Source organism: Bufo gargarizans, chromosome 9 (genome assembly GCF_014858855.1).
Source record: "Bufo gargarizans isolate SCDJY-AF-19 chromosome 9, ASM1485885v1, whole genome shotgun sequence".
In the NCBI taxonomy this organism is placed as follows: Eukaryota; Metazoa; Chordata; class Amphibia; order Anura; family Bufonidae; genus Bufo; species Bufo gargarizans.
The window spans coordinates 194,785,811-194,810,974 of NC_058088.1; the positions used below are offsets into that span (position 1 = coordinate 194,785,811).

The window sequence follows — 25,164 nt, forward strand, 5'->3', positions numbered from 1 at the left end:
TTTATTTTTTTACTCATTTTGGTTTAAACTTTTTTCAAATGTTCAGCACTTTTTGTCCTACAGGGTTAAATTTCAGCCTCGCTGCACAGCATCTTCATTGCAGTTTTACACCGAGCCCTGTCATGTTGATGTTTAGCCCTTATCCCTGAACGACTGACCGCTCATAAACACAGGGTTTTGTGATCTCAGACAATGGGGGCATATTGCTAGGACATGCCCCCATTATCTGACAGGCACAGGCCCCACTCTGGAACCCGCTACCCTCTTGTAAAACGGAGCTTTCAAAGCCAGCGCTCGACTATTTTCAGCGGCCCAATAGAAATGAATGAAGGGCAGCGCATGTGCCCTCTGACTTTTAACTTTCCATTTACGAGACAGATGTGGGTCCCCCACCTATCAGACAGACAATGGGGGCACATGCTAGCGATATGCCCCCATTGTCTGAGGTGGGAAAACCCCTTTAAGCCATATTCCGATCAGATAACAATTTGACTGCAATGAGTGTATGAGCTGCCGGGAAATCAGAGATAAGGGTTATATACATTCATCAGTCAAAACAGCAACATGATGAGACTAAGATACAGTAGGACAAAAACTGCTAAAAGATTTTAATAAAAACCAATTGAAAAAGGGATTTTTAGCCCAAAATAGGTTAGGTCAAATACTATCATAAAAAAAAAAAAAAAAAAAAATATCTGCCCTGAAGGTGTTCATAGCCTTTAAAGGGGTAACTTATTATAGAAGGCTCATGGCGGTGATCATACTTACCGGATCCCCTACGCTGGGTTCTCTTCATCTCACGGATGTGCTGATATTAACATCCTGTTGACGGGGTGGGCAGGTCACGACTGCTGCAGATCCCCTTGTGTCAAGACAAATAGCCACGTGTCGCAAGGAGAGCAGGTCACAGCTGTTGCCAGCTATTGGTGGCAGTGGTCACATTGCCACCATCAACAGCATGTTGATATCAGAGCACCCCGAAGATGAAGACCCGGCCGCGGAGTAACAGAGACCGAATCCAGCATCAGAGACCAGTTAGGTATGCTCACCACCATGGGTGGGCCACTCTGTGAGCTCCGATATGTTAGATATCCCCTTAGACAATAAAAGGTACAGCCACCCCCTTATGTACACAGATATAACTGCTAGAATACTGCCCCCTATGGAATAATATAAATCAATACACAAGAGAATCATAACGGACTGCAGGGCATCACATATAAACGAATACTTTATCCTCCATACCGGGTGTTCAGCTACTGCGGCCCAGCTGTTGGCTTTCCGTGGAGTGGTCTGCACAGCTTCCTGCCCCCTTCTGGTTGGGCGTGGATGTGCCACTTGATCGCCCCATACTGTCCCATCCTCTGCAGGGTGTTTGGCTTCGGTGCCTTCAGTAGAATTAAAGGAAACTTGGCGCTGCCTCCGGCACTCCCAGCCAATCCTAAAAAAAAAAGAAAGACCATCACATGGGGGAGGGGAGCAGTGCAAAGCGCCAATTCTAAGAAGCTCAGTATGTTACAAGAGCATCCAGAGAATGACCCCCAAAGAGCCATCAACTCCATCCTACCATTTACTTCTGTCTCTCGGGGCTTCTTCTTCCTCCTCATCTTCACTAAATTTTAGTTTCTCAGAATAATCCACTTCATCGTGAATGCCTAAAATCAGGGAGATCACTATTAATCAAGTATTAATCCTGGGGCGGCAGCGCGCTGTAGCCTCCGATACGCACCAGCCCAGCCGTCTTCAGCGTCATTGTCCAGGTCATCCAGTTCTTTAAGATCTTCTGCGTTTATAATGGTGGCTCGCGGAGCCCTCTCCGGTTGAGGGCGCTGTGACCGCACAGGCCGTAAACCGCCACCGCTAGGCCTGATCTCTTTTCTGCTATGAGACACATGACAGGATACAGTCAGGACCAGGGTAATGTACAAGCTGCGGCAGGATTGCTGAGTACACAGAACGGGAATATTTACTCACCCATCCTGACTGTTCATCTGATATTGTCTAAAGGGTACGCGAGGTTCAAGGCGAGATTGAGAGGAAAGGACGGGGAAGGAAGCTCGATCCAATGTCCCAGTGGGTTCTGCAGAGTGCTGAGAGCACATCTGAAGAGACAAGACGCCGACATATTAGAACAGATCGTCCTCCGCATGAACACGACACACCAAGGAGCCACAACAAGCAGGGAGACTGTCATCTCTGAAATGTGTAGAATAGTGAGTGCAGCTCTGGAGTATAATACAGGATGTAACTGAGGATCAATACAGGATAAGTAATGTATGTACAGAGTGACTGCACCAGCAGAATAGTGAGTGCAGCTCTGGAGTATAATACAGGATGTAACTCAGGATCAGTACAGGATAAGTAATGTATGTACACAGTGACTGCACCAGCAGAATAGTGAGTGCAGCTCTGGAGTATAATACAGGATGTAACTCATTACAGGAGTTCACGCAAGTATTAAGCATCAAATAAAATATGGCAATTTATACTTACAAAAGCTGGCAGCATATCATGGTATGTAGGTGGATGGTAGGTGTTTCCCATGAACGGTGAAGCCCCTTTTCTGGTGGGCTGAGCCGGGCGCAGCGAGAGCTCCTTAGGGTCACTACTAGCTTGCACTGTGGAGGGGGCACTATCTGCAGGAGCAGTGGATTTGGTGCCCGGCTCAGTAGGAGAGACGGTTGGAGAGACGCCACCGGTGATGCTTCTCCCACCGCCCTCCCTCCAACTGGTGACATCTGCAACGGGAGCATGAAAGGAAACGAGATAAACATAAAGATGCCACAACTGTGAGGTTATCAGAGATGGACATGACTGCTGGCCCCTCAGGCCAAGACAGACCGGAAGAAGTCCTGCAATTTTCTATAGTACTTAGTGTCTGCACTGTAAAGGTCCCTGCATGCTGTCAGTGAACAAAAACATTGATTATATAAAAAGTTTTACATCTCGCAGCTAGGGGCTGGTTACAACTGTGTTCAGTCCAAATATCCTGGACTCCAGACTGTAACAATGTATCGGTGCAGTAAAAACCCAGAGTTCTGGTAGTTCAACACAAATTGTAACAAACCCTCAGCTGTGATAAGACCCACACAGTCAACCTCATAAAAGATCAAACACGACCTGGTAGATCAGCCATTATGGGACTCTGATGGCATATTGCTCGGACATGCCATCAATGTTAGAGGTGGGGTCCACATTATCTGCAAAACTGGACCCCCAAAGTAGACAGCAGATGCGCATGCCCATCCCCCGCTATGGGACTCCCGAAAATAGCAAAATGGGGCTGTCTCAGGTTTTTCTGGGAGTCCCACAGTGGTCCCCGCTCTACAGATAGTGACCGCACCTGACATGGATGGCATATCATATCCCAGATGAGACAACCCCTTTAGGAGGAGACCAGAACACTGATGAAGCAGAATTTCATTCCTTGTGATGCGGTTCTTGAAGTTGCACCGTAACATAAACGTGTAGTATACACAGGTCAGGGGGAACTATGGAAGAAAGATGGACCCAATAACTCTCCATTAAAGGGCTCGTCTTCGTGGAGGTCATCCCTACTTTTGATTGCCCGAGATTATGATATTGCCTATTTTTAAGCTATCTGATTTCTGGGGGCCCAACAATGGCCCCCCTGCTGAACAGCTGTATGAAGAGGCTGAATGCTGTGGACTCAGTCACCATTTACTATGCACAGCGCCATACAATGTATAGTGGTAATGTTTGGTATTGCAGGCTGAATGAGACCGAGCTGGACCTAGACCACATGACGTCACCGGGCTAGGAAGAGACTTCATTGAACAGCACATCAGTGGGGGGTCTGGGGAGTCTGACCACCACAAATCAGATATTGATGGTCTCTCCTGAGGATAGGCCATCAATATCAACACCTTGGGAAACCCCTTTAACTTGAGGTTTCCGATGTAGATTGCCAGCAGGACTTTTTAGCAAAACAGTTCAAAAGGGAGACGCTCGACACTCTAACCACTTCAGCCCCGCTAGCTAAAACCCCCTTCATGACCAGGCCCTTTTTTACACTTCGGCACTACACTACTTTCACCGTTTATCGCTCAGTCATGCAACTTACCACCCAAATGAATTTTACCTCCTTTTCTTCTCACTAATAGAGCTTTCATTTGGTGGTATTTTATTGCTGCTGACATTTTAACTTTTTTTGTTATTAATCGAAATTTAACGATTCTTTTGCAAAAAAATGACATTTTTCACTTTCAGCTGTAAAATTTTGCAAAAAAAACGACATCCATATATAAATTTTTCGCTAAATTTATTGTTCTACATGTCTTTGCTAAAAAAAAAAATGTTTGGGCAAAAAAAAAAAAAATGGTTTGGGTAAAAGTTATAGCGTTTACAAACTATGGTCACCTGGGTCTAAATCAGGGGTGCACAACCTGCGGCCCGGGGGCCACATGCGGCCCTTGATACCATTCTGTGCGGCCCCCAACCATCTGGTAACAGACATGTATGGCTATGTCTTGTGGCTGCTCACCTGTATTTTTCATGTATTTCTCCCATTAGATGGGAGTCCTGGAAGTGTAACTAGACATTAATGGTATAAAATGTGTGTTCAATATGCCATAAGTACAATATTTCAGTTGTTAATACACCTTTAAATTTTTATTTCGGCCCTCGTCATTGGTTCAGTCTGGCAATGTGGCCCCCAACCAGGAAACGTTGTGCACCCCTGGTCTAAATAGAGATATAAGTACGGTCCTGAGTAAGGTGTTATTTCAAGCTAGACTCTTAATACTTAAGAAATGGGTAGGTGCTGACCCTCCAACAGTTCGGCAGTGGAGAAAAGCAGTGGATGATCTGATTAAAGAAGAACGGGTGATGGAGGGCCATAGCAGAAAAGAAAAAACTATGGATGAAATATGGAAGAGGTGGTTACTTTAGGGCTGGATAGACAAAAATTTATTTTTTTTTTATTTTTTTTATTTACACGTCTCCCTCTCCCACTCCCACTCCCACTCCCCAAGGGAGCTGGGAGGTTGGGTAATTGGGGAGAAAAAAATACTTGCGTATGTACAGAATTTGATTGCAATGTTTTCTCCTTTTGATGGCTCAAAAAATAAAGGGGAAAGAAGGGGGAGGAAGGGGAAAAGGGAAAAAGGGGAAAAGAGGGAAGGGAAAAAGGGGGAAAAAAAGAAAAAAGAAAAAAGAAAAAAAAAAGGAAGGGAAGAGAGTCTCCTGTTACCATTTTCTACTGTTGAGAGTGTGTAGTTTAGTTATTACTTATTTTCTATTATATTCTTTTGGTATATTTTGTACTTTCTTACATGACTTCACATGGTTGGAGCACCACTCCTGTGCGCGTACATTTTGGGTATATTTATCAACACTCTGGATCATTCACATCCTTTGCACAGACATCTATGCTTTTATTCATTCGTCAGACGTGAGATCTTTTGTACTTGTATGCATAATTATTAACTAAATCTGGAATGTCTGTTACTATATGATGTTCTGATGTAATGATGAAAAATGGTTACATTGTTTTTCTACTTGAACATTTTTAAAACCTAATTAAAAAAAACTAAAAAAACAAACAAAAAAAAACAAACAAACTATGGTACAAAAATGTGAATTTCCACATTTTGAAGCAGCTCTGACTTTCTGAGCACCTGTCATGTTTCCTGAGGTTCTACAATGCCCAGACAGTAGAAAAACCCCACAAATGACCCCATTTCGGAAAGTAGACACCCTAAGGTATTCGCTGATGGGCATAGTGAGTTCATAGAACTTTTTATTTTTTGTCACAAGTTAGCGGAAAATGATGATTTTTATTTTAATTTTATTTTTTCTTACAAAGTCTCATATTCCACTAACTTGCGACAAAAAATAAAAAATTCTAGGAACTCGCTATGCCCCTCACGGAATACCTTGGGGTGTCTTCTTTCCAAAATGGGGTCACTTGTGGCATAGTTATACTGCCCTGGCAATTTAGGGGCCCAAATGTGTAAGAAAGTACCTTGCAATCAAAATGTGTAAAAAATGGCCTGCGAAATCCGAAAGGTGCACTTTGGAATGCGTGCCCCTTTGCCCACCTTGGCATCAAAAAAGTGTCACACATCTGGTATCGCCGTACTCAGGAGAAGTTGGGCAATGTGTTTTGGGGTGTCATTTTACATATACCCATGCTGGGTGAGAAAAATATCTTGGCAAAAGACAACTTTTCCCATTTTTTTTATACAAAGTTGGCATTTGACCAAGATATTTTTCTCACCCAGCATGGGTATATGTAAAATGACACCCCAAAACACATTGCCCAACTTCTCCTGAGTACGGCGATACCAGATGTGTCACACTTTTTTGCAGCCTAGATGCGCAAAGGTGCCCAAATTCCTTTTAGGAGGGCATTTTTAGACATTTGGATCCCAGACTTCTTCTCACGCTTTTGGGCCCCTAAAAAGCCAGGGCAGTATAAATACCCCACATGTGACCCCACTTTGGAAAGAAGACACCCCAAGGTATCCAATGAGGGGCCTGGGGAGTTCATAGAATTTATTTTTTTTTTCCATAAGTTTTTTTCATAAGTTTTTTTTTTTTTTTTTTTCCTCACAAAGTCTCACTTTCCGCTAACTTAGGACAAAAATTTCAATCTTTCATGGACTCGATATGCCCCTCACGGAATACCTTGGGGTGTCTTCTTTCCGAAATGGGGGCACATGTGGGGTATTTATACTGCCCTGGCTTTTTAGGGGCCCTAAAGCGTGAGAAGAAGTCTGGAATATAAATGTCTAAAAATGTTACGCATTTGGATTCCGTGAGGGATACGGCGAGTTCATGTGAGATTTTATTTTTTGACACAAGTTAGTGGAATATGAGACTTTGTAAGAAAAAACAAAGAAAAAAAATAAAAAATATTTCCGCTAACTTGGGCCAAAAAAATGTCTGAATGGAGCCTTACAGGGGGGGGGGGGGGGGTGATCAATGACAGGGGGGTGATCACCCATATAGACTCCCTGATCACCCCCCTGTCATTGATCACCCCTCCTGTAAGGCTCCATTCAGACGTCCGGATGATTTTTACGGATCCATGGATCGGATCCGCAAAACACATACGGACGTCTGAATGGAGCCTGACAGGGGGGTGATTAATGACAGGGGGGTGATCAGGGAGTGTATATGGGTGATCACCCCCCTGTAAGGCTCCATTCAGACGTCCGAATGATTTTTACGGATCCATGGATCGGATCCGCAAAACACATGCGGACGTCTGAATGGAGCCTTACAGGGGGGTGATCAATGACAGGGGGGTGATCAATGACAGGGGGGTGATCAGGGAGTGTATATGGGTGATCACCCCCCTGTAAGGCTCCATTCAGACGTCCGCATGTGTTTTGCGGATCCGATCCATGTATCCATGGATCCGTAAAAATCATACGGACGTCTGAATGGAGCCTTACAGGGGGGTGATCAATGACACGGGGTGATCAGGGAATCTATATGGGTGATCACCCGCCTGTCATTGATCACCCCCCTGTAAGGCTCCATTCAGACGTCCGTATGTGTTTTGCGGATCCGATCCATGTATTCGTGGATCCGTAAAAATCATACGGACGTCTGAACGGAGCCTGAAAGGGGGGTGATCAATGACAGGGGGGTGATCAGGGAGTTTATATGGGGTGATCATGGGTTCATAAGGGGTTAATAAGTGACGGGGGGGGGGGGGGGTGTAGTGTGGTGTTTGGTGCGACTTTACTGAGCTGCCTGTGTCCTCTGGTGGTCGATCCTAACAAAAGGGACCACCAGAGGACCAGGTAGCAGGTATATTAGACGCTGTTATCAAAACAGCGTCTAATATACCTGTTAGGGGTTAAAAAAAAAAAAAAAAAATCAGATCTCCAGCCTGCCAGCGGCGATCCACTCGCTTACCTTCCGTTCCTGTGAGCGCGCGTGCCTGTGTGCGCGCGTTCACAGGAAATCTCGGCTCTCGCGGGAGGACGCGTATATGCGTCCACCCAGAAGAGCAGGGCCGCCGGCAGGACGCAATCCTGCCTACGGCGGTCCTGAGGAGGTTAAAGTGCATGTAGCATATATGTCCCCATTGGCACAGAGACCACCTCCTAGAGAATACTGGGGAGCAGTCATGAGAAAAAAATAAAATAAAAAATAAAAACACCATTTGAACTATTAAAGCAAAAAAAGAAAAACTCCTAAGAAAGCATAGATGTCTAAGGGTACTTTCACACTAGCGTTAACGTTTTCTGGTATTGAGTTTCGTCCTTGGGGCTCAATACCGGAAAAGAACTGATCAGTTTCTTCCCCATGCATTCTGAATGGAGAGCGATCCGCTCAGGATGCATCAGGACGTCTTCAGTTCAGTCCCTCTTGCGGTATTTGGCAGGAGAAAAGTTCCCGAACACTTGCCGGAATGCCGGCATTAATTTCCATTGAAATGTATTAATGCTGGATCCGGTTTCACATTCTGCGCATGACCTTTAAAAATGCAGAATTTTTTTTTATAAAAATACCAGATCCATTTTTCCAGGGGACACCGGACAGACGGATCCGGTATTTCAATGCATTTGTCAGACGGATCCGGAAACAAATGCTATCCGTTTGGATACAGATTTCCAGAGCCGGCAGGCAGCTCCAGCGATGGAACTGCCTGCCAGAATCCTCGAACGCAAGTGTGAAAGTGTCCTAAATTATATAGAAGAGGGAGGCACGTGACTATGTAAGGTCTATAACCATAGCGACAGACAGTTCTGCACAGGACCTGGATACACAAAATGGAAGGATATATGATTAATAGCAAAATCGTGGCTTCAATACTGCGCCAGTGCAGGAACCACGTCTGGCAGGCATCAGACCCCAGACCCCATGATGCTATTTTTTGAGATTTGCAGATTTAATGAAAAATTCGGTTTTTATTTCCTGCGCATGTGAAACGCACCCGCACCTAGGGTATATGCATATGATGGGGTCTTACACTTTACTCGGCCTCGGGCTGACTTAAAAGCTAGAGCTGGCGGGGAGGTGACCTGGGAGCCCCTTCACCTTCTCAGCACTGCTACCTCCATTCATCACGGTGTAGAAGGTGCGGAGGGCGGCTGTCCATCGCAGCCTGGGCCCCCTGCGACCGCCATTATGTATATGCCATTTGGTCACCTGTGAATTTCTATCCAAGATGGAGCTTCTGAATAAAAGCTAAAAATATAAGAAACCTCTGTACCGATGAGCGCAATAATGATGGTCACACAGGAAAATACATGCACTACACTCCCTCTACATACACATAAGCGGGGGAGGGGAGGACGGACAATAAAACGTTCAGAGCGGTTACCGGGAAGCAGGGCGAGGGGCTTACTCTGGGGGCGGAGGCTTGGTCCGGGCCCATACGACGGATCTAAGCCGCTCTTTTCTTTGCCAGCCTTGTCTTGCTCGCCAGCTGCTTTCAGCGTTGGAAATTCCTCGGGAGAGAAGGACAACAGTCGGTTTGAGCCCCTTGAACCTGCGGAGGAGACGGGACAGAGATGAGGGTAGAAGGGCAGCCATGGGGCTGCAGTCCTTTCACAGGGCTGGACGGTGCCACATGCGAGGCGCTAATGTTATACTCACCACCTTCGTGTCCTGCTGGCTTTCCGTTCAGCTGAGCCCATGACTTTGGTCCACCTGGCACTAAACTTATATTCTGAAAAATAAAAGAATAAATTGTCAAGTTGCTTCCACCGGTCCCTGGAGGGTTCACCTGGAGATCAGGACATTCCACATCCACTGGTAACAGAGAGAATGACCTGAAGACAACCTCTAGTAGGCCACACAGACATCATCGAGGGAGGTCGCCTGCTCGAGACCCCCAATATCAACCAGAATAGAGACGCTCTAGACATGAAGCATTCAATCTGCAGGACTCCGTCTACATGAATGGCTGTCACCCTGCAGCAGAAATGCCAGGCTGACCACGGCTTCCCCAGCAAAATCAGCTATTTACCAGTGGTGCCCGCAGCAGGAGCCAGATCCACCGGTGGTCTCTGGGGCTGCATTGTGGAAAGGTGTTGTCGGGGCTGTAGATACTGAGGACCTCTCCTTAGGATAGCTCATCAGTACCTAGAGCCTGGACAATATGGCTGCCCCACCAAACCAACAGAAGCAGCCGATGAGGTGATCGCTGCCGATCCAGCTGCTCTTAACCCTGGAGATCAGATGTTAAAGGGGTCATCCTGAAAATAATATTGATATCGATCCTCTGGATAGGTCACCAATATCAGATCAGCGGGACCCCGCCGATCAGCTGTTACAAGATCCTGGTGCTCCATGAGCACCGCAGCCGCTTCCGAATCCATGTGATGTCCCCGCACGTCAGTCACATGGCCTAGTTGCAGCTCAGCCCCATTGAAGTGAACATGGCTGAGCTGCAATACCAAGCACAGCCACTAGACTATGTACGGCGCTGTGCTTGGGGAGCTGCCACGAGCCCACCAGAGCTCCGGTGAGATCCCGATACAGCTGATCGGCAGGAGTGACCCCCGCTGATGTAATAATGACGACCTATCCCCCCCTTCCGTTGCTATGGGACTTCTGAAAATGGCTGAGCGCACTTGTTTGTCAATGTGTGGTGCTCTCCTTCACTTCGGGGGCCCCATTATGGAGATAGCAGCGGGTCTCAGATGGGCCAACCCCTGCCCGGCTCCACGACGATGGCTGGGACCCCTTGACACGCCCTTCCTCCTCCCTGACATCTCTGGGTTAATTCTTCTATGCAGCCAACACCACGGTGGAGACTGTTCCCGAGCCCCGGGGGGCAGGCCTCTGGGTGTTGGGAGCGATTCTTCAGGGGGCACCAAATGCAAAACAGGAGCCAAGAATAAAAATCCCACCAAGGAAAAGAGCTGGTGACAGGGAGGAGAGCGACCATCAGAGAGCTAAAGATCTTCGCCATCCGTCTCCAAAGCAAACAGTCCCCCAGCGCTTTAACATTAACACTGCGCCCCTGTAATGCTGCATAATCCACCATTTCTGAGCCCCTATCGGGGCCAAACTGACGGGGGGGGGGGGGGGGGCTAGAGATAAAAGATGACAGAACTATACTGGTAAATGCACATGACTTTGCTCCTTTCATTCCCTCGGGGCAGGATCTCACCTCCGAACCGTTCACTGTGGTCGGTTTCTGTAAACTGGAGACAGATTTCGGCAAACCCTGCTGCGGCAGCGACTCCGGCTGCTGAGGAGCTGTCACACTGGAACTGCGGGTGAAAGGAGGGGTTAACGTAAGGAGACAGGCAGGTGACAGACCGCTCCGCCACGAGGGGGCGCTCCGCTCTCACCTCTTTTGGTCTGGATGCTCTTGTTTGTTTGCCCATCCTGTTCCGTCTTTGGGCACTATAATAATATTGGGGTCGTTTCCTTTGTTCTCAGATTTCAGGCTTGGCAGGTTTGCAGGGGGGGGCATACGCCGAGCAGCGGCAACTTTCCCAAGACTCTGTAAGCCATGTCTAGGTATAACTGGGGGCGAAAAACACACACATTATACTCTGTGCAATACGGGCATGAGAACTCAGGCTGCTGCTTTGCTTACGCGTTTCCATTCACTGACAACGAGCAAGCAGAGATTTTGCAAATAAAACTAAATAATTAAACAAGTATTCTAATAAATTTACAGTGTATTCCTAAGACCACAATGGAGAAAAGTGTGCGCAGCGCGGAGCTGCAAGATGGAAGGGGGGTTCACAAGACCCCAATCTATGAATCATTTATGGCATTTCCAAATTTCTAACCAATTTGCAGCAAATGTTCTCCTGAACTTAATGGGGTTGTCCGGGTTCAGAAAAACATGGCTGCCTCCTTCTAAAAACAGCGTCACCCCTGTTCACAGGTTGTAAGTGGTATTGCCACTAATTAAAGGGGTAGTCCCATCTCAGACAATGGGGGCAGATCACTAGATGACACAACCCTGCAATACCAGACACAGCCTGCGGAGAGGCGCTCTTCCTCCAGGACAGTCTCATTCACACAGCAGACCCCTCACCTGTGGTTCTGACAGCTTCTATTGACTTCCCTTTATACTTGTCAAACAGGTTGAGAGACGAGTACTTGCTTTTCCCATCCTTTCCCTTGGATATCTGCCCCAAACGATCGGACATTGCGATGAAATGTCATCTAGTAGGGAAATTTTTCTCTGCACTTCTCCCGATCTGCCTGCAAATGAAGAAAAGCGGAAGGCATGAAAGTGACCGCCATCCGGGAACTTCAAGGCTGCATCCACTATCATTTCTACTGGTTGTCACTGGAAACAGTCAGCAAGTAGGTGTATAAGCAGAATCTAAGAGTTTAGCTGAGCGCCAGGAGGCATTCACTTCTTTCTACATCAAGTCCAGTACAGAGCCTGGTGCAAGGACTACAATACCCAGAATGCAAATCACCAGAGCTCTGTGCAGACACAAAGAATGCAAGGAGATTTCAGCTCTGAAGAAGCAAACGTCTGTCTGTAGCTCTGGAGTAAAAACACAACAACATGTATCTCCAGATCAGGACAGGATAAGTAATGTATGTATACAGTGACTGCACCAGCAGAATAGTGAGTGCAGCTCTGGAGTATAATACAGGTTGTAACTCAGGATCAGTACAGGATAAGTAATGCATGTATACAGTGACTGCAGCAGCAGAATAGTGAGTGCAGCTCTGGAGTATAATACAGGATGTAACTCCAGATCAGTACAGGATAAGTAATGTATGTGCACAGTGACTGCACCAGCAGAATAGTGAGTGCAGCTCTGGAGTATAATACAGGATGTAACTCAGGATCAGTACAGGATAAGTAATGTATGTACACAGTGACTGCACCAGCAGAATAGTGAGTGCAGCTCTGGAGTATAATACAGGATGTAACTCAGGATCAGTACAGGATAAGTAATGTATGTACATAGTGACTGCAGCAGCAGAATAGTGAGTGCAGCTCTGGAGTATAATACAGGATGTAACTCCGGATCAGTACAGGATAAGTAATGTACACAGTGACTGCAGCAGCAGAATAGTGAGTGCAGCTCTGGAGTAAAATACAGGATACGTAATGTATGTACACAGTGACCCTTATTCTTGCTGCGGGGAATACATTTGCACTGCGTTTCTGCCTCCCTCACACACGTCTCTACTTCATCGCTGAGCAGTACATAAAACACAAGCATCTCAGGAATGACAGTCACTCGTTCTTTGTGGCAGCTGCTGCTTTGAGAATTTCAGTCTGACTTCCAGTCTATCACAGGCTGCGGTACAATGACAAGTATACCGCCACACACCTATTTTGTGCTATGACTGCAGAGACCCTGACGCTTATCTCTCCATAGTAAGAGAAGCGTCATCACTGCAGCCCATCATTCAGCAGCAGCGAGCGGCTCCGCGTAGCTGCGATGCTGTCAGTGATGGCAGCAGGACTAGACGGCCGTGACCTGCATTACCCTCTGGGTCCTAAAAGGGACCATCTATGCATTACTTATCGCCTTCCCCCGTCGGTGTAATTGACCGCGGTTTTGTTGCATTTACTCCAGGGACGTGGAGGAGGAGCAGGGTGGACGAGACATCCACACTCCTGCAGTGCTGTACCCAGAATGCATCAGTTCCTGTCCTCTGGGTGGCATCCTGGCACTGCCCCTTCACTACACTTAGGACCCCTCACAGAATAGTGTCTCTTCCAGGAGAGAAGCGGCGTCGGAGAACAGTGGATAAGTGGTCTGACCCATTTATAAGGAGATGGAGGTGAGTGGGTCAATCACACATTACTGCAGGGGTCTGTGCAGACGGTCAGGGAAGGTTAGGATTGTAGTGAATGCTATGTCCCCTAAAGCAGAGCATACATTAAACCAGCAGGTGGCAGCAGCGATTTGTGTAGTCTGCAGCCTGGAAGCCGGTGGCATGGTAAATGCAGCTCTGGTAGTGACTGGAGTACAGGACCAATTGCCAAACAAATGCAATATATTTGGTAAGTTATATCGGGACACCAATACGTTCACCCTACAAGACTACAACTCCCAGCGTGGAGCTTTAGACTGTATGATGGACCTCATCTCAGGAGTGCAGGCGGGCATCCCTGGGGCAGTGAGCGGCCCGTCGCCTTGTGTAATCCACCGCACTTCCTGACAGAAGCGGCGACGCGTCCTGAATGATTCTGTAAACATGTTTTTCACAGGATTCCGAGTACTAGCCGTATCCAAGCAACGGCTTCCATCCATCGCTCCCCCGATCCACGCGCCGAGGATGCAGAAAACGCAACGCTGAGATCATCCGGGTGTACCAGGTGCAAGATGGGATTCTTAAAGGGGCAGCGCACACGTTCCTAGACGGGTGATCGTGGCTAGGAGCCGCTTCACAAGGAGGAGGTCAAGGGTTTACCGGATGATCTCCTCAGTCCCAGACGGATGTGGTCACAGCAGCCACGACCACGCTGGGGCGACGTGCTAAATAAGGACAAGAGGAGTAGTTGTCCAAGGGAACCAATCAGGTCGCTCCGTTCATACTTGAAAAATGAAAGGAGTCCAGGCACCAACTAATTCCTTGCCATTTTATTCTCCTGCTTGCAGTCAGTGAATGGCGACAACTTTGTGAAAACTCAGCAGCTGAAACCGTGACAGCTGAGGGCGTGTTACAGTTGTATCCAGTCTAAACCATCCTCTGCCAGACTCACCGATACAATGTAACAAAGCTTCAGCACTGGACAATTACACCAAGCCGTAGTTAAAGGATTCCCCATCATGTAGTTGCATTAATCTACAACCCCCCACTACCCAAAAAAATAAAAAATAACCTAGCCTGATTTATCTCTTTGGCTTCTGTGCTGTTGCTAGGCAACTCCTCTGTGCGGCGGCTGCTGCTGACATCCACCGCGACTCCCCTCCCCTCAGGGTCACATGACTGAGCAGACCCCACTAGGGGCACAACTGCAGATTTAAAATTTTTTTTTCGTTCCAAATTTCCCGTGAGCGCAGTGTCATCACGGCGGAGACATCCTGCAAGGTCACCCAGGCGATTGCCGGCCTCCTGTCCACAGCAGCTGACAACGCACCGGTCCACGCCCCCTGCAGCCACGAAGGTTAATTACATTCAATAAAACAAAACCAGAAAGAAAAAAAAAAAAAACTGCAAGATGCCATCTGCACAGCACGCAGCACCGCGCACTGATCCCGCGAAAACAGAGCGAGAAAATCTAATTAGCAGAGGGAAACAGGCGCCGGAGCGCCCCCGGGGGGCGGGGATCATCACTGATCGTGGCTGGAAATAAAGGGGGGCACTAGACACACATTCATTGCCTTGACTTTCAGTCGGGCCCAGTCCTTTCATCTGGCAATGTGATACATTTTCGATACATTGTATTTTCTTCTCTGTCTTTCCAATGTCAGATAATCCAGAATTTCCAACAATCCGGCACAGAATTCACGCCTCATCTACAGGAGAGAGGGCGTCCCCCCTCTGCTGCTAAGGCTACTTTCACACCTGCGTTAGGTGCGGATCCGTCTTGGACCTGCACCTATAATGCTAACGTTTGTATCTGTTCAGAACGGATCTGTTTGCATTACCATGAAAAAAAATATATATATACATTTTAGTTTTTTTGTTCATGATAATGCAAACAGATGCGTTTTGACTTACACCGAAAGTCAATGGGGGACGGATCAGTTTTCAATTGCACCATATTGCGTCAGTGAAAACGGATCCGTCCCCATTGACTTACATTGTAAGTCAGGACGGATCCGTTTGGCTCCGCATCGCCAGGCGGACATCAAAACGCTGAAAGCAGCCTCCAGAGCGGAACGGAGACTGAACGCAGGCAAACTGATGCATTCTGAGCGGATCCTTAGCCATTCAGAATGCATTGGGGCTAAACTGATCCGTTTTGGGCCGTTTGCGAGAGCCCTAAAACGGATCTCACAGGCGGACCCAGAAACGCCAGTGTGAAAGTAGCCTAAGATGGGGACAGATTCAAATCCCTCTGACAACACTGAGTGGCAATCGTCAGTCATGTGACCATCTGAAGGAATATGGCGTATCCACTGCAGAGAACGGACAGCGGTGCACGCATTTCCTCTTCCCTCTCCAATAGATTCCTGCAAACGGCAATGCTAGGGAATTAAATTCTGAGCACTTACCTCGGACACCAACTACTACCCAAATCATTCCCATCATTAGTGGGAATGATGGGAACAACAGTGGGGGAGGAGCAGCAGAAATATTCCCCATGGCTGCTCTTCCCGACACATGGGCAAAAGAAGTGTCAGGGAATTGTTAATCAATGCGATTGCCTTACATGCATGTCACTACTTCAGGTCAACATAAAGCGCTCGCCCCATTTAGAGGAACCCACATTCATACGCCCTATTAGGGTGAAGAGGAAAAGGAGAAAACGTTCAGCCTGAGCGCAGAGGAGCCGCGGCCAGGAGGGAGCGGAGCAGAGGGCGTCCTCCCAGGAATTCTGTTTACTTTTTTTTAAAATTACAGAGTAATCACTAAGGGGGCAATTAAACCGCTGTCAGCACCGCAGCCAAAGCCAGAAGCCGTCTCCACCGTCCTCCCCGATCCAACCACTGAGAAATCACCGCAGCTCCCACCTGTACCCGGAGCCGAAAATAGGCACAGGCCCCAGTACACCACATCACCACGTCAGCCTGTGCACCGCCATATAGTGCACCTCACCCACAGAGCGCCCCCACCAGTATAATACAGCAGAATAGTGAGCGCAGCTCTGGAGTATAATACAGGATGTAACTCAGGATCAGTACAGGACAAGTTATGTATGTACACAGTGACTGCACCAGCAGAATAATGAGTGCAGCTCTGGAGTATAATACAGGATGTAACTCAGGATCAGTACAGGATAAGTAATGTATGTACACAGTGACTGCACCATCAGAATAGTGAGTGCAGCTCTGGAGTATAATACAGGATGTAACTCAGGATCAGTACAGGATAAGTAATGTATGTACACAGTGACTGCACCAGCAGAATAGTGAGTGCAGCTCTGGAGTATAATACAGGATGTAACTCAGGATCAGTACAGGATAAGTAATGTATGTACACAGTGACTGCACCAGCAGAATAGTGAGTGCAGCTCTGGAGTATAATACAGGATGTAACTCAGGATCAGTACAGGATAAGTAATGTATGTACACAGTGACTGCACCAGCAGAATAGTGAGTGCAGCTCTGGAGTATAATACAGGATGTATCTCAAGATCAGTACAGGATAAGTAATGTATGTACACAGTGACTGCACCAGCAGAATAGTGAGTTCAGCTCTGGAGTATAATACAGGATGACAGTTTTTATAATCACACACTAATGAACTGCCCGCCACATGCTTGCTCATGCCCAATATCTACGCTGAGCTCGGACGGCAATCATTTTACGTTGATATTTTGGTAGAGGTCCACATACAGTAGTTGATGCGCAGACTATTGCACCCCTGTGCAGATGATATGCATAAACAGGAACCTGAGAGACTGGTCCTCTATACCGCTCCCACACTTATATCTATTGCACATCTACGTAGATCAGCGCTCAGGCTGCTGCCAATAAGACGGCGCCCCCCGCAGGACACCAGCTGCAGGGCTCATCACAGGAGAGAAGTCCGTATAGAACCTGGAGCAGCGGGATCCTGCCGGAAAAAAGGGAGCATTTCTACTGAGGTTAATAGAACTTTGACTGCTTGCTGTCAATGAATGAGAACATCCTTGTTCAGAACCAGAAAACCCATCCCGACCTGAGACTTCTCACAGCTGAGGGTTTGTTAGTGTGAATTCACACGCTGTGGACATTTGATGCCGACATCCCCAGTTTACACCAGTTGTGGGTGCGCACGCCCCAGAATCCAGTCCACACGATGGTTATACTGGTGGAGACTTTCGCCACTTATCTGAGGCCAAATAAGACATGGGGGTCATCTTCCGCAGAGAGGAGCCCCCTTGTCGAGGATACGGCGTTGCCTACAAAGACTTATCATACGGAGGCTTTAACATATCCTCGTGAACGCTGAAAATCCGACCATCTACTGGGGGTTACAGTCACCTGACGTAATGCCGCCATCTTGACGTGACCTGCGGGCACCGCCACATCACCAGGGCCCTACACATTACGTCTGGAGCCGTCCATTTCTGCAGAATCTGTCCTGACTGACGGCAGACGTCCACACAGCCCGAATCTTACTGAGGAGGAGGCCCCCAATAGCAGCGGCGGCAGGACACTTCTGGGCGCAGATCGGGGGCCCCAACAGCGAGACTCCGACCAGTCAAGTGACATTATTAACATCTCGACAACTTTCCAACCTCTGCTTGCTGTCCTTGAATGGGAACATTCTTGATTACAAACAATGGCTGAAAACCTTTACAGACCTGACACTTCTCACAGCTGAGGGGTTGTTACAATTGTATCCAGTCCCTTTGAGACAGTGTGGACTCCAGGCTGATACATCCGCTGTGAGAAGTGTTAAGTCAGGAGGGGTTTCCAGCCTCTGGGTGTCGACAAGAATGCTGCCATTCAGTGACAGCAAGCAGAGATGAAGCTTTACTGACTTAAGACTGGAGGAGCGGTTGATTACAGAACGCTTGTTATCGGTCACCTACCGCACCGCCGTCAGTGAGGAGCAGCACTCGTCTACATCCATCACTGCCAACCCGTGTGTGTCACATCAGACTACAACTCCCAGCATGTCTTCACAGACTGCAAGTGCAGTGGTACAGACACCACGCATGTACTACAACCCCCATGCTCTAACAGCCACATACAGGTGTCAGGGCATAAGGAGAGTAGTCCGACAACAGGCTACACACCACTTTGATATGTCACTCAGGCCATGCTGGGAGTTGTAGTTCCACCAATGCTACAAGTGCAAAACACTGTGGGCATGCTGGGAGTTGTAGTTCCACCAATGCTACAAGTGCAAAACACTGTGGGCATGCTGGGAGTTGTAGTTCCACCAATGCTACAAGTGCAAAACACTGTGGGCATGCTGGGAGTTGTAGTTCCACCAATGCTACAAGTGCAAAACACTGTGGGCATGCTGGGAGTTTCAGTCCCACCAATGCTACAAGTGCAAAACACTGTGGGCATGCTGGGAGTTTCAGTCCCACAAAGAACACCTCTTGCAGAACATTGGGCTGTAGGATAAAAAGCTCTGACAGCATGCTGGAGGTTATAGTCCCACAGTAATATAGACTAGAGCAGTGTTTCCCAACCAGTGTGCCTCCAGCTGTTGCAAAACTACAACTCCCAGCATGCCCGCACAGCCAAAGACTGTCAAGGAATACTGGGAGTTGTAGTTTTGCAACAGCTGGAGGCACACTGGTTGGGAAACACTGGACTAGAGGACCACAGTCTGCAGACCAATGCACAATACACTGAGCTATTAGAGCATAATAGGAGTGATAGTCCCAGTACAATTAGAGGGTTCTCTCTGCAGACTTTTGCACACAGTTGTCAGAAGATGGGAATGATAATCCAGTACATCTAGAGGGTCCTGTCTGCAGACTTTTGCACACACATATACACACAGCTGTCAGAAGATGGGAGTGATAATCCCAGTACAATTAGAGGGTCCTGTCTGCAGACTATTGCACATATATACACACAGCTGTCAGAAGATGGGAGTGATAATCCCAGTACAATTAGAGGGTCCTGTCTACAGACTATTGCACAACATACAGCTGTCCATGAATGTCGGGAGTGATCGTTCCAATATAATTAGACTACTGCACACAACTGCCAAAAGATGGTGGGAGTGATAGTTCAACTGTAACTGACCTGGCTGCAGAGTATCGCACTATATCAGACAGAGCAGTCAATGAATGCTGGGGATGATAGCTACAGTGCAATTAACCTGGCTGCAGAGCATAGCACTATCATACACAGAGTAGTCAGTGAATGCTGGGAGTGATTGCTGCACCACATTTAGAGGCCTTTGGCTGCAGACTATAGCACAACACTGGGAGATGCTGGGAGTGATAGTCCCACTACAGCTGACCTGTCTGCAGACTATTGCACTGTACCACATACATCACTAGGTAAACAATCCCTCTGACAACTCCTCCGGGCAGCAGGGTGGGGGCAGGGTGACAGATCCCCAGGAGAAGCCATTACAGCCGGGGAGGGGGGTCCGCACCTCCCCCATCCCTCAGGCAGGAGGCGCCGTCCCCGGAGGAGGCCTCAGGCCTCGGCTGTCACTGCCCGGTGGCCCGCTCCGTCAGTGGAGGCCCCGGCCTGCCGTCAGCCCCTCCGCCGCCTCCCTGCGCCCTCCAGAGGGGAGCCTAACAGGAGAAGATGGTTGCGGGGCCTGACCGAACAAAGCTTCGGCCTGGGCCCGTCCTCCCCCGCCTCTTTCCGGGATAGGATGGCCCGGAGAGCCGTCCCACCGAGATACCGACCTGTTCTGGTGGAGCGCTCTGCGGGGGTGATGCCGGTGTGCTGCCGGGGTCGGGGCGGGTGCTCGGTGCGCAGGATGCCGGCGGATACAAGGCGGCTCAGCTCCGGCTTCGCCTCTCTCCTCCGTCTCTCTTGCTGTGTATTTTTTTTTTTCTCTCACTACAAGCCCCTCCCCCTCGGCGAGCTGTCAATCATCCAGCTCAAGACCAGCGCGCACTATGCGGCGAGCAGCGGCCTCTGCCGGCCCCCGGCGGTACTACAACAACAGCGGCAGCAGCCTGAGCCAAACTGACGGGAGGGTGCGGTACCGCACCGGCAAATTGCCTCTTATCAATTAAAGGGGATACATGAAAATGAAGCTTAATTGTTCTAGAAAGAAAAGTTATGCAAACTTTAGTTTATGGCATCCATCACAGGGAGCGGCACCTTGTTCAGGGACATCCTAAAACGTTTATTTTGTGAAAATGGCTTAATGTGCCTGAACCTCAGCCAATTGCCTTCACCATTTGCACAACCTAAGTTCTCCTATTGAGTGACGTCAGGCTCTCAGAAACAGCGGCTATCAGAAGCGTAAAGGCTTATTCACAAAGCTAGCCGCAGGGTCAGCCGTAGCTCCGGCTCAGGTCTTAGTCCAGCGTGCCTCCAATGAGTCGCTGCACCTTGTGAGGAGGAGGAGGAGGCCACCTCCAGGTTCACCTGCATTCAATTAACTGACTCAATCTGCTCCCTTATAAATAGAGCTCGGACGTCACAGAGGCGCCTTGACGTCGGCGGTGCGGCCGCTACGTAGTTTTGGCCAAAGGTTTGTGCAAATAAACCCTCAGCTTTTGATGTATACTGTTAGACGGGGTAGTGGGTTTTGCTGCAGGTGTGCGGGGGATTTCCTGTGCTTTCTATGGTTGTAAGCCTCCCAGGGGCGTAGCTATAGGGGGTGCAGAGGTAGCAGTGGCTACCGGGCCCAGGAGCCTGAGGGGCCCCAAAGACCCCTGTGCCACATAAGACACTGGCATTATAGAAAGTGCATGCTGGTCTATTTACACCTCTGGCAGCGGGAAGGCTATGTGCGCCCCTGCCCCTTGCCAACAAGCACTGAGGGACGGGGGCCCAAGCTGAACTTTGCACCAGGGCCCGTGAGCCTTTAGCTACGCCTCAGCCTCCCATGTGCTCCCTGACACCAAGGCCGGTTATAAGTCCAGGGCTTAGCTCAGTCTCTCTCCAGGTTTGGTCTGAGGCCGGAATGCTCAAGTGTAGGAAAAGTTTGACTAGGCCTGAAGCTACAGGAGGCCTCACATGCTGATGGAGGAGGACCAGAGAACCTGGAAGTCCACAGAAGGTACATGGTGCTGAAATGGAGCTCAGGAGCAAGTCTGGGGGTTCTCCTACTGAAGATCTCATGCCAGTCACTGTTCAGCCGGTGCTCCTATACCCAGTGTCAGCCGGTGCTCCTATACCCAGTGTCAGCCGGTGCTCCTATACCCAGTGTCAGCCGGTGCTCCTATACCCAGTGTCAGCCGGTGCTCCTATACCCAGTGTCAGCCGGTGCTCCTATACCCAGTGTCAGCCGGTGCTCCTATACCCAGTGTCAGCCGGTGCTCCTATACCCAGTGTCAGCCGGTGCTCCTATACCCAGTGTCAGCCGGTGCTCCTATACCCAGTGTCAGCCGGTGCTCCTATACCCAGTGTCAGCCGGTGCTCCTATACCCAGTGTCAGCCGGTGCTCCTATACCCAGTGTCAGCCGGTGCTCCTATACCCAGTGTCAGCCGGTGCGCCTATACCCAGTGTCAGCCGGTGCTCCTATACCCAGTGTCAGCCGGTGCTCCTATACCCAGTGTCAGCCGGTGCTCCCATACCCAGTGTCAGCCGGTGCTCCCATACCCAGTGTCAGCCGGTGCTCCCATACCCAGTGTCAGCCGGTGCGCCTATACCCAGTGTCAGCCGGTGCGCCTATACCCAGTGTCAGCCGGTGCTCCAATACCCAGTGTCAGCCGGTGCGCCTATACCCAGTGTCAGCCGGTGCGCCTATACCCAGTGTCAGCCGGTGCGCCTATACCCAGTGTCAGCCGGTGCTCCAATACCCAGTGTCAGCCGGTGCTCTAATACCCAGTGTCAGCCGGTGCTCCAATACCCAGTGTCAGCCGGTGCTCCTATACCCAGTGTCAGCCGGTGCTCCTATACATCGGAGGTGTTTCATGTACGGTAAGCCACATAAAACTCCCCAAAAAACAAGCTTCATGTCACTCATTTGCCTTGTGGGAACCAAAATCCATGAAGCTCCCGGGATGGGAAGCTGAGATCTTGGGTTCTGTCTCCAGGCAGCTGATTGAGGTTCAGGCACATGATGTACATTCGGCCATTTTCACATGAAATGTTTTAGGATCTCCCCTCCCCCTTGTTCATATCACCCACCTTATGGAAGCCACGCCCTTAACTCCGCCCACAACATAACTGTACACACCCACATAGTAATTATTCCCTATTTCTGCCAGCACATACTAGTTATGCCCAGATATGTGCCCCCCTCACAGTAGATATGCCCAGATATGTGCCCCCCTCACAGTAGCTATGCCCAGATATGTGCGCCCCTCACAGTAGTTATGCCCAGATATGTGCTCCCCTCACAGTAGCTATGCCCAGATATGTGCGCCCCTCACAGTAGCTATGCCCAGATATGTGCTCCCCTCACAGTAGCTATGCCCAGATATGTGCTCCCCTCACAGTAGCTATGCCCAGATATGTGCTCCCCTCACAGTAGCTATGCCCAGATATGTGCCCCCTCACAGTAGCTATGGCCAGATATGTGCCCACCTCACAGTAGCTATGGCCAGATATGTGCCCACCTCACAGTAGCTATGGCCAGATATGTGCCCACCTCACAGTAGCTATGGCCAGATATGTGCCCCCCTCACAGTAGCTATGCCCAGATATGTGCCCACCTCACAGTAGCTATGCCCAGATATGTGCCCACCTCACAGTAGCTATGCCCAGATATGTGCCCACCTCACAGTAGCTATGCCCAGATATGTGCGCCCCTCACAGTAGCTATGTCCAGATATGTGCCCACCTCACAGTAGCTATGTCCAGATATGTGCCCACCTCACAGTAGCTATGTCCAGATATGTGCCCCCTCACAGTAGCTATGTCCAGATATGTGCCCCCCTCACAGTAGCTATGCCCAGATATGTGCCCACCTCACAGTAGCTATGCCCAGATATGTGCCCACCTCACAGTAGCTATGCCCAGATATGTGCCCACCTCACAGTAGCTATGGCCAGATATGTGCCCACCTCACAGTAGCTATGCCCAGATATGTGCTCCCCTCACAGTAGCTATGGCCAGATATGTGCCCACCTCACAGTAGCTATGGCCAGATATGTGCCCACCTCACAGTAGCTATGGCCAGATATGTGCCCCCCTCACAGTAGCTATGCCCAGATATGTGCCCACCTCACAGTAGCTATGCCCAGATATGTGCCCACCTCACAGTAGCTATGCCCAGATATGTGCCCACCTCACAGTAGCTATGTCCAGATATGTGCCCCCCTCACAGTAGCTATGCCCAGATATGTGCCCACCTCACAGTAGCTATGTCCTGATATGTGCCCCCTCACAGTAGCTATGTCCAGATATGTGCCCCCCTCACAGTAGCTATGCCCAGATATGTGCCCACCTCACAGTAGCTATGCCCAGATATGTGCCCACCTCACAGTAGCTATGCCCAGATATGTGCCCACCTCACAGTAGCTATGGCCAGATATGTGCCCACCTCACAGTAGCTATGCCCAGATATGTGCTCCCCTCACAGTAGCTATGCCCAGATATGTGCCCACCTCACAGTAGCTATGTCCAGATATGTGCTCCCCTCACAGTAGCTATGCCCAGATATGTGCCCACCTCACAGTAGCTATGTCCAGATATGTGCGCCCCTCACAGTAGCTATGCCCAGATATGTGCCCCCCTCACAGTAGCTATGCCCAGATATGTGCCCACCTCACAGTAGCTATGTCCAGATATGTGCGCCCCTCACAGTAGCTATGTCCAGATATGTGCCCACCTCACAGTAGCTATGTCCAGATATGTGCCCCCTCACAGTAGCTATGTCCAGATATGTGCCCCCCTCACAGGAAGTTTAAAAAAAAACCTGTATATCCTCCCCTGGGTCCCCCGCTGATCACAGCTCCCCAGCAGGAGACTGTCACACATTGCGCTGCCCGCACAGACCAGCGGAGCGATGTGTGACAGATATGGTGCTGCCGCTGAGAGGAATGGTGGAGTGGGGAGCGGACGGCACCTGCTTCTCCGTTCCAATCAGCTGAGAGCAGGACATGCCTCAGCCGTTCAGGGACCACGGGACCGCCACTGAAATCCGGGACTGTCCCACCATATCCAGTACAGTTGAGAGGTATGACATTGTTATGGGGGCCCTGTGAATGGCACTATTATTGTCACGACTGTGACTGATCCCAGGGGCGTACCTAGAGCATTTGGCACCCGGGGCGAACCCTTTGTTTGGCCCCCCCCCCAAGAAAGTTAAGAAAACATGCACAAACTGTTTCAAAACTATGTTTTCAATAATATTTATTACAAATTACACCCCCTCCCTTAATAACACCCCCCCTTAATTACACCCCCTCCCTCCCCCCCTTAATTACACACACCCCCCCTTAATTACACCCCCTCTCTTCTCCCCTTAATTACACCCCCTCCCTTAATTACACCCCCCTTAATTACACACTCCCCCCCCTTAATTACACCCCTCCCTCCCCACCTTACCCCTCCCTTAATTACACACACACATCCCTTAAT

General features: G+C 49.2%; 1 protein-coding gene across 14 annotated transcripts in view; it reads right to left on the bottom strand.

The window, feature by feature from the left end:
- Nucleotides 1-20,514, bottom strand: part of LOC122919936 (protein PRRC2B-like) — a 45,255-nt gene extending 24,741 nt beyond the window's left edge. For 8 of the 14 annotated variants that reach the window (XM_044269172.1, XM_044269171.1, XM_044269168.1 and 5 more), the window contains exons 1-11: nt 20,363-20,514; nt 11,990-12,159; nt 11,289-11,466; nt 11,105-11,207; nt 9,583-9,655; nt 9,308-9,475; nt 2,494-2,738; nt 1,975-2,102; nt 1,730-1,881; nt 1,568-1,655; nt 1,246-1,441 (exon numbers count right to left, since the gene is read on the bottom strand). In XM_044269172.1, the coding sequence (XP_044125107.1) occupies nt 1,246-1,441; nt 1,568-1,655; nt 1,730-1,881; nt 1,975-2,102; nt 2,494-2,738; nt 9,308-9,475; nt 9,583-9,655; nt 11,105-11,207; nt 11,289-11,466; nt 11,990-12,104 (1,446 nt within the window). In that variant the 5' untranslated portion in view covers nt 12,105-12,159; nt 20,363-20,514. The remainder of the gene's footprint in view (nt 1-1,245; nt 1,442-1,567; nt 1,656-1,729; nt 1,882-1,974; nt 2,103-2,493; nt 2,739-9,307; nt 9,476-9,582; nt 9,656-11,104; nt 11,208-11,288; nt 11,467-11,989; nt 12,160-20,362) is intronic. The other 6 variants (XM_044269179.1, XM_044269170.1, XM_044269174.1 and 3 more) reach the window with 4 other exon arrangements.
- Nucleotides 20,515-25,164: the final 4,650 nt, after the last annotated feature.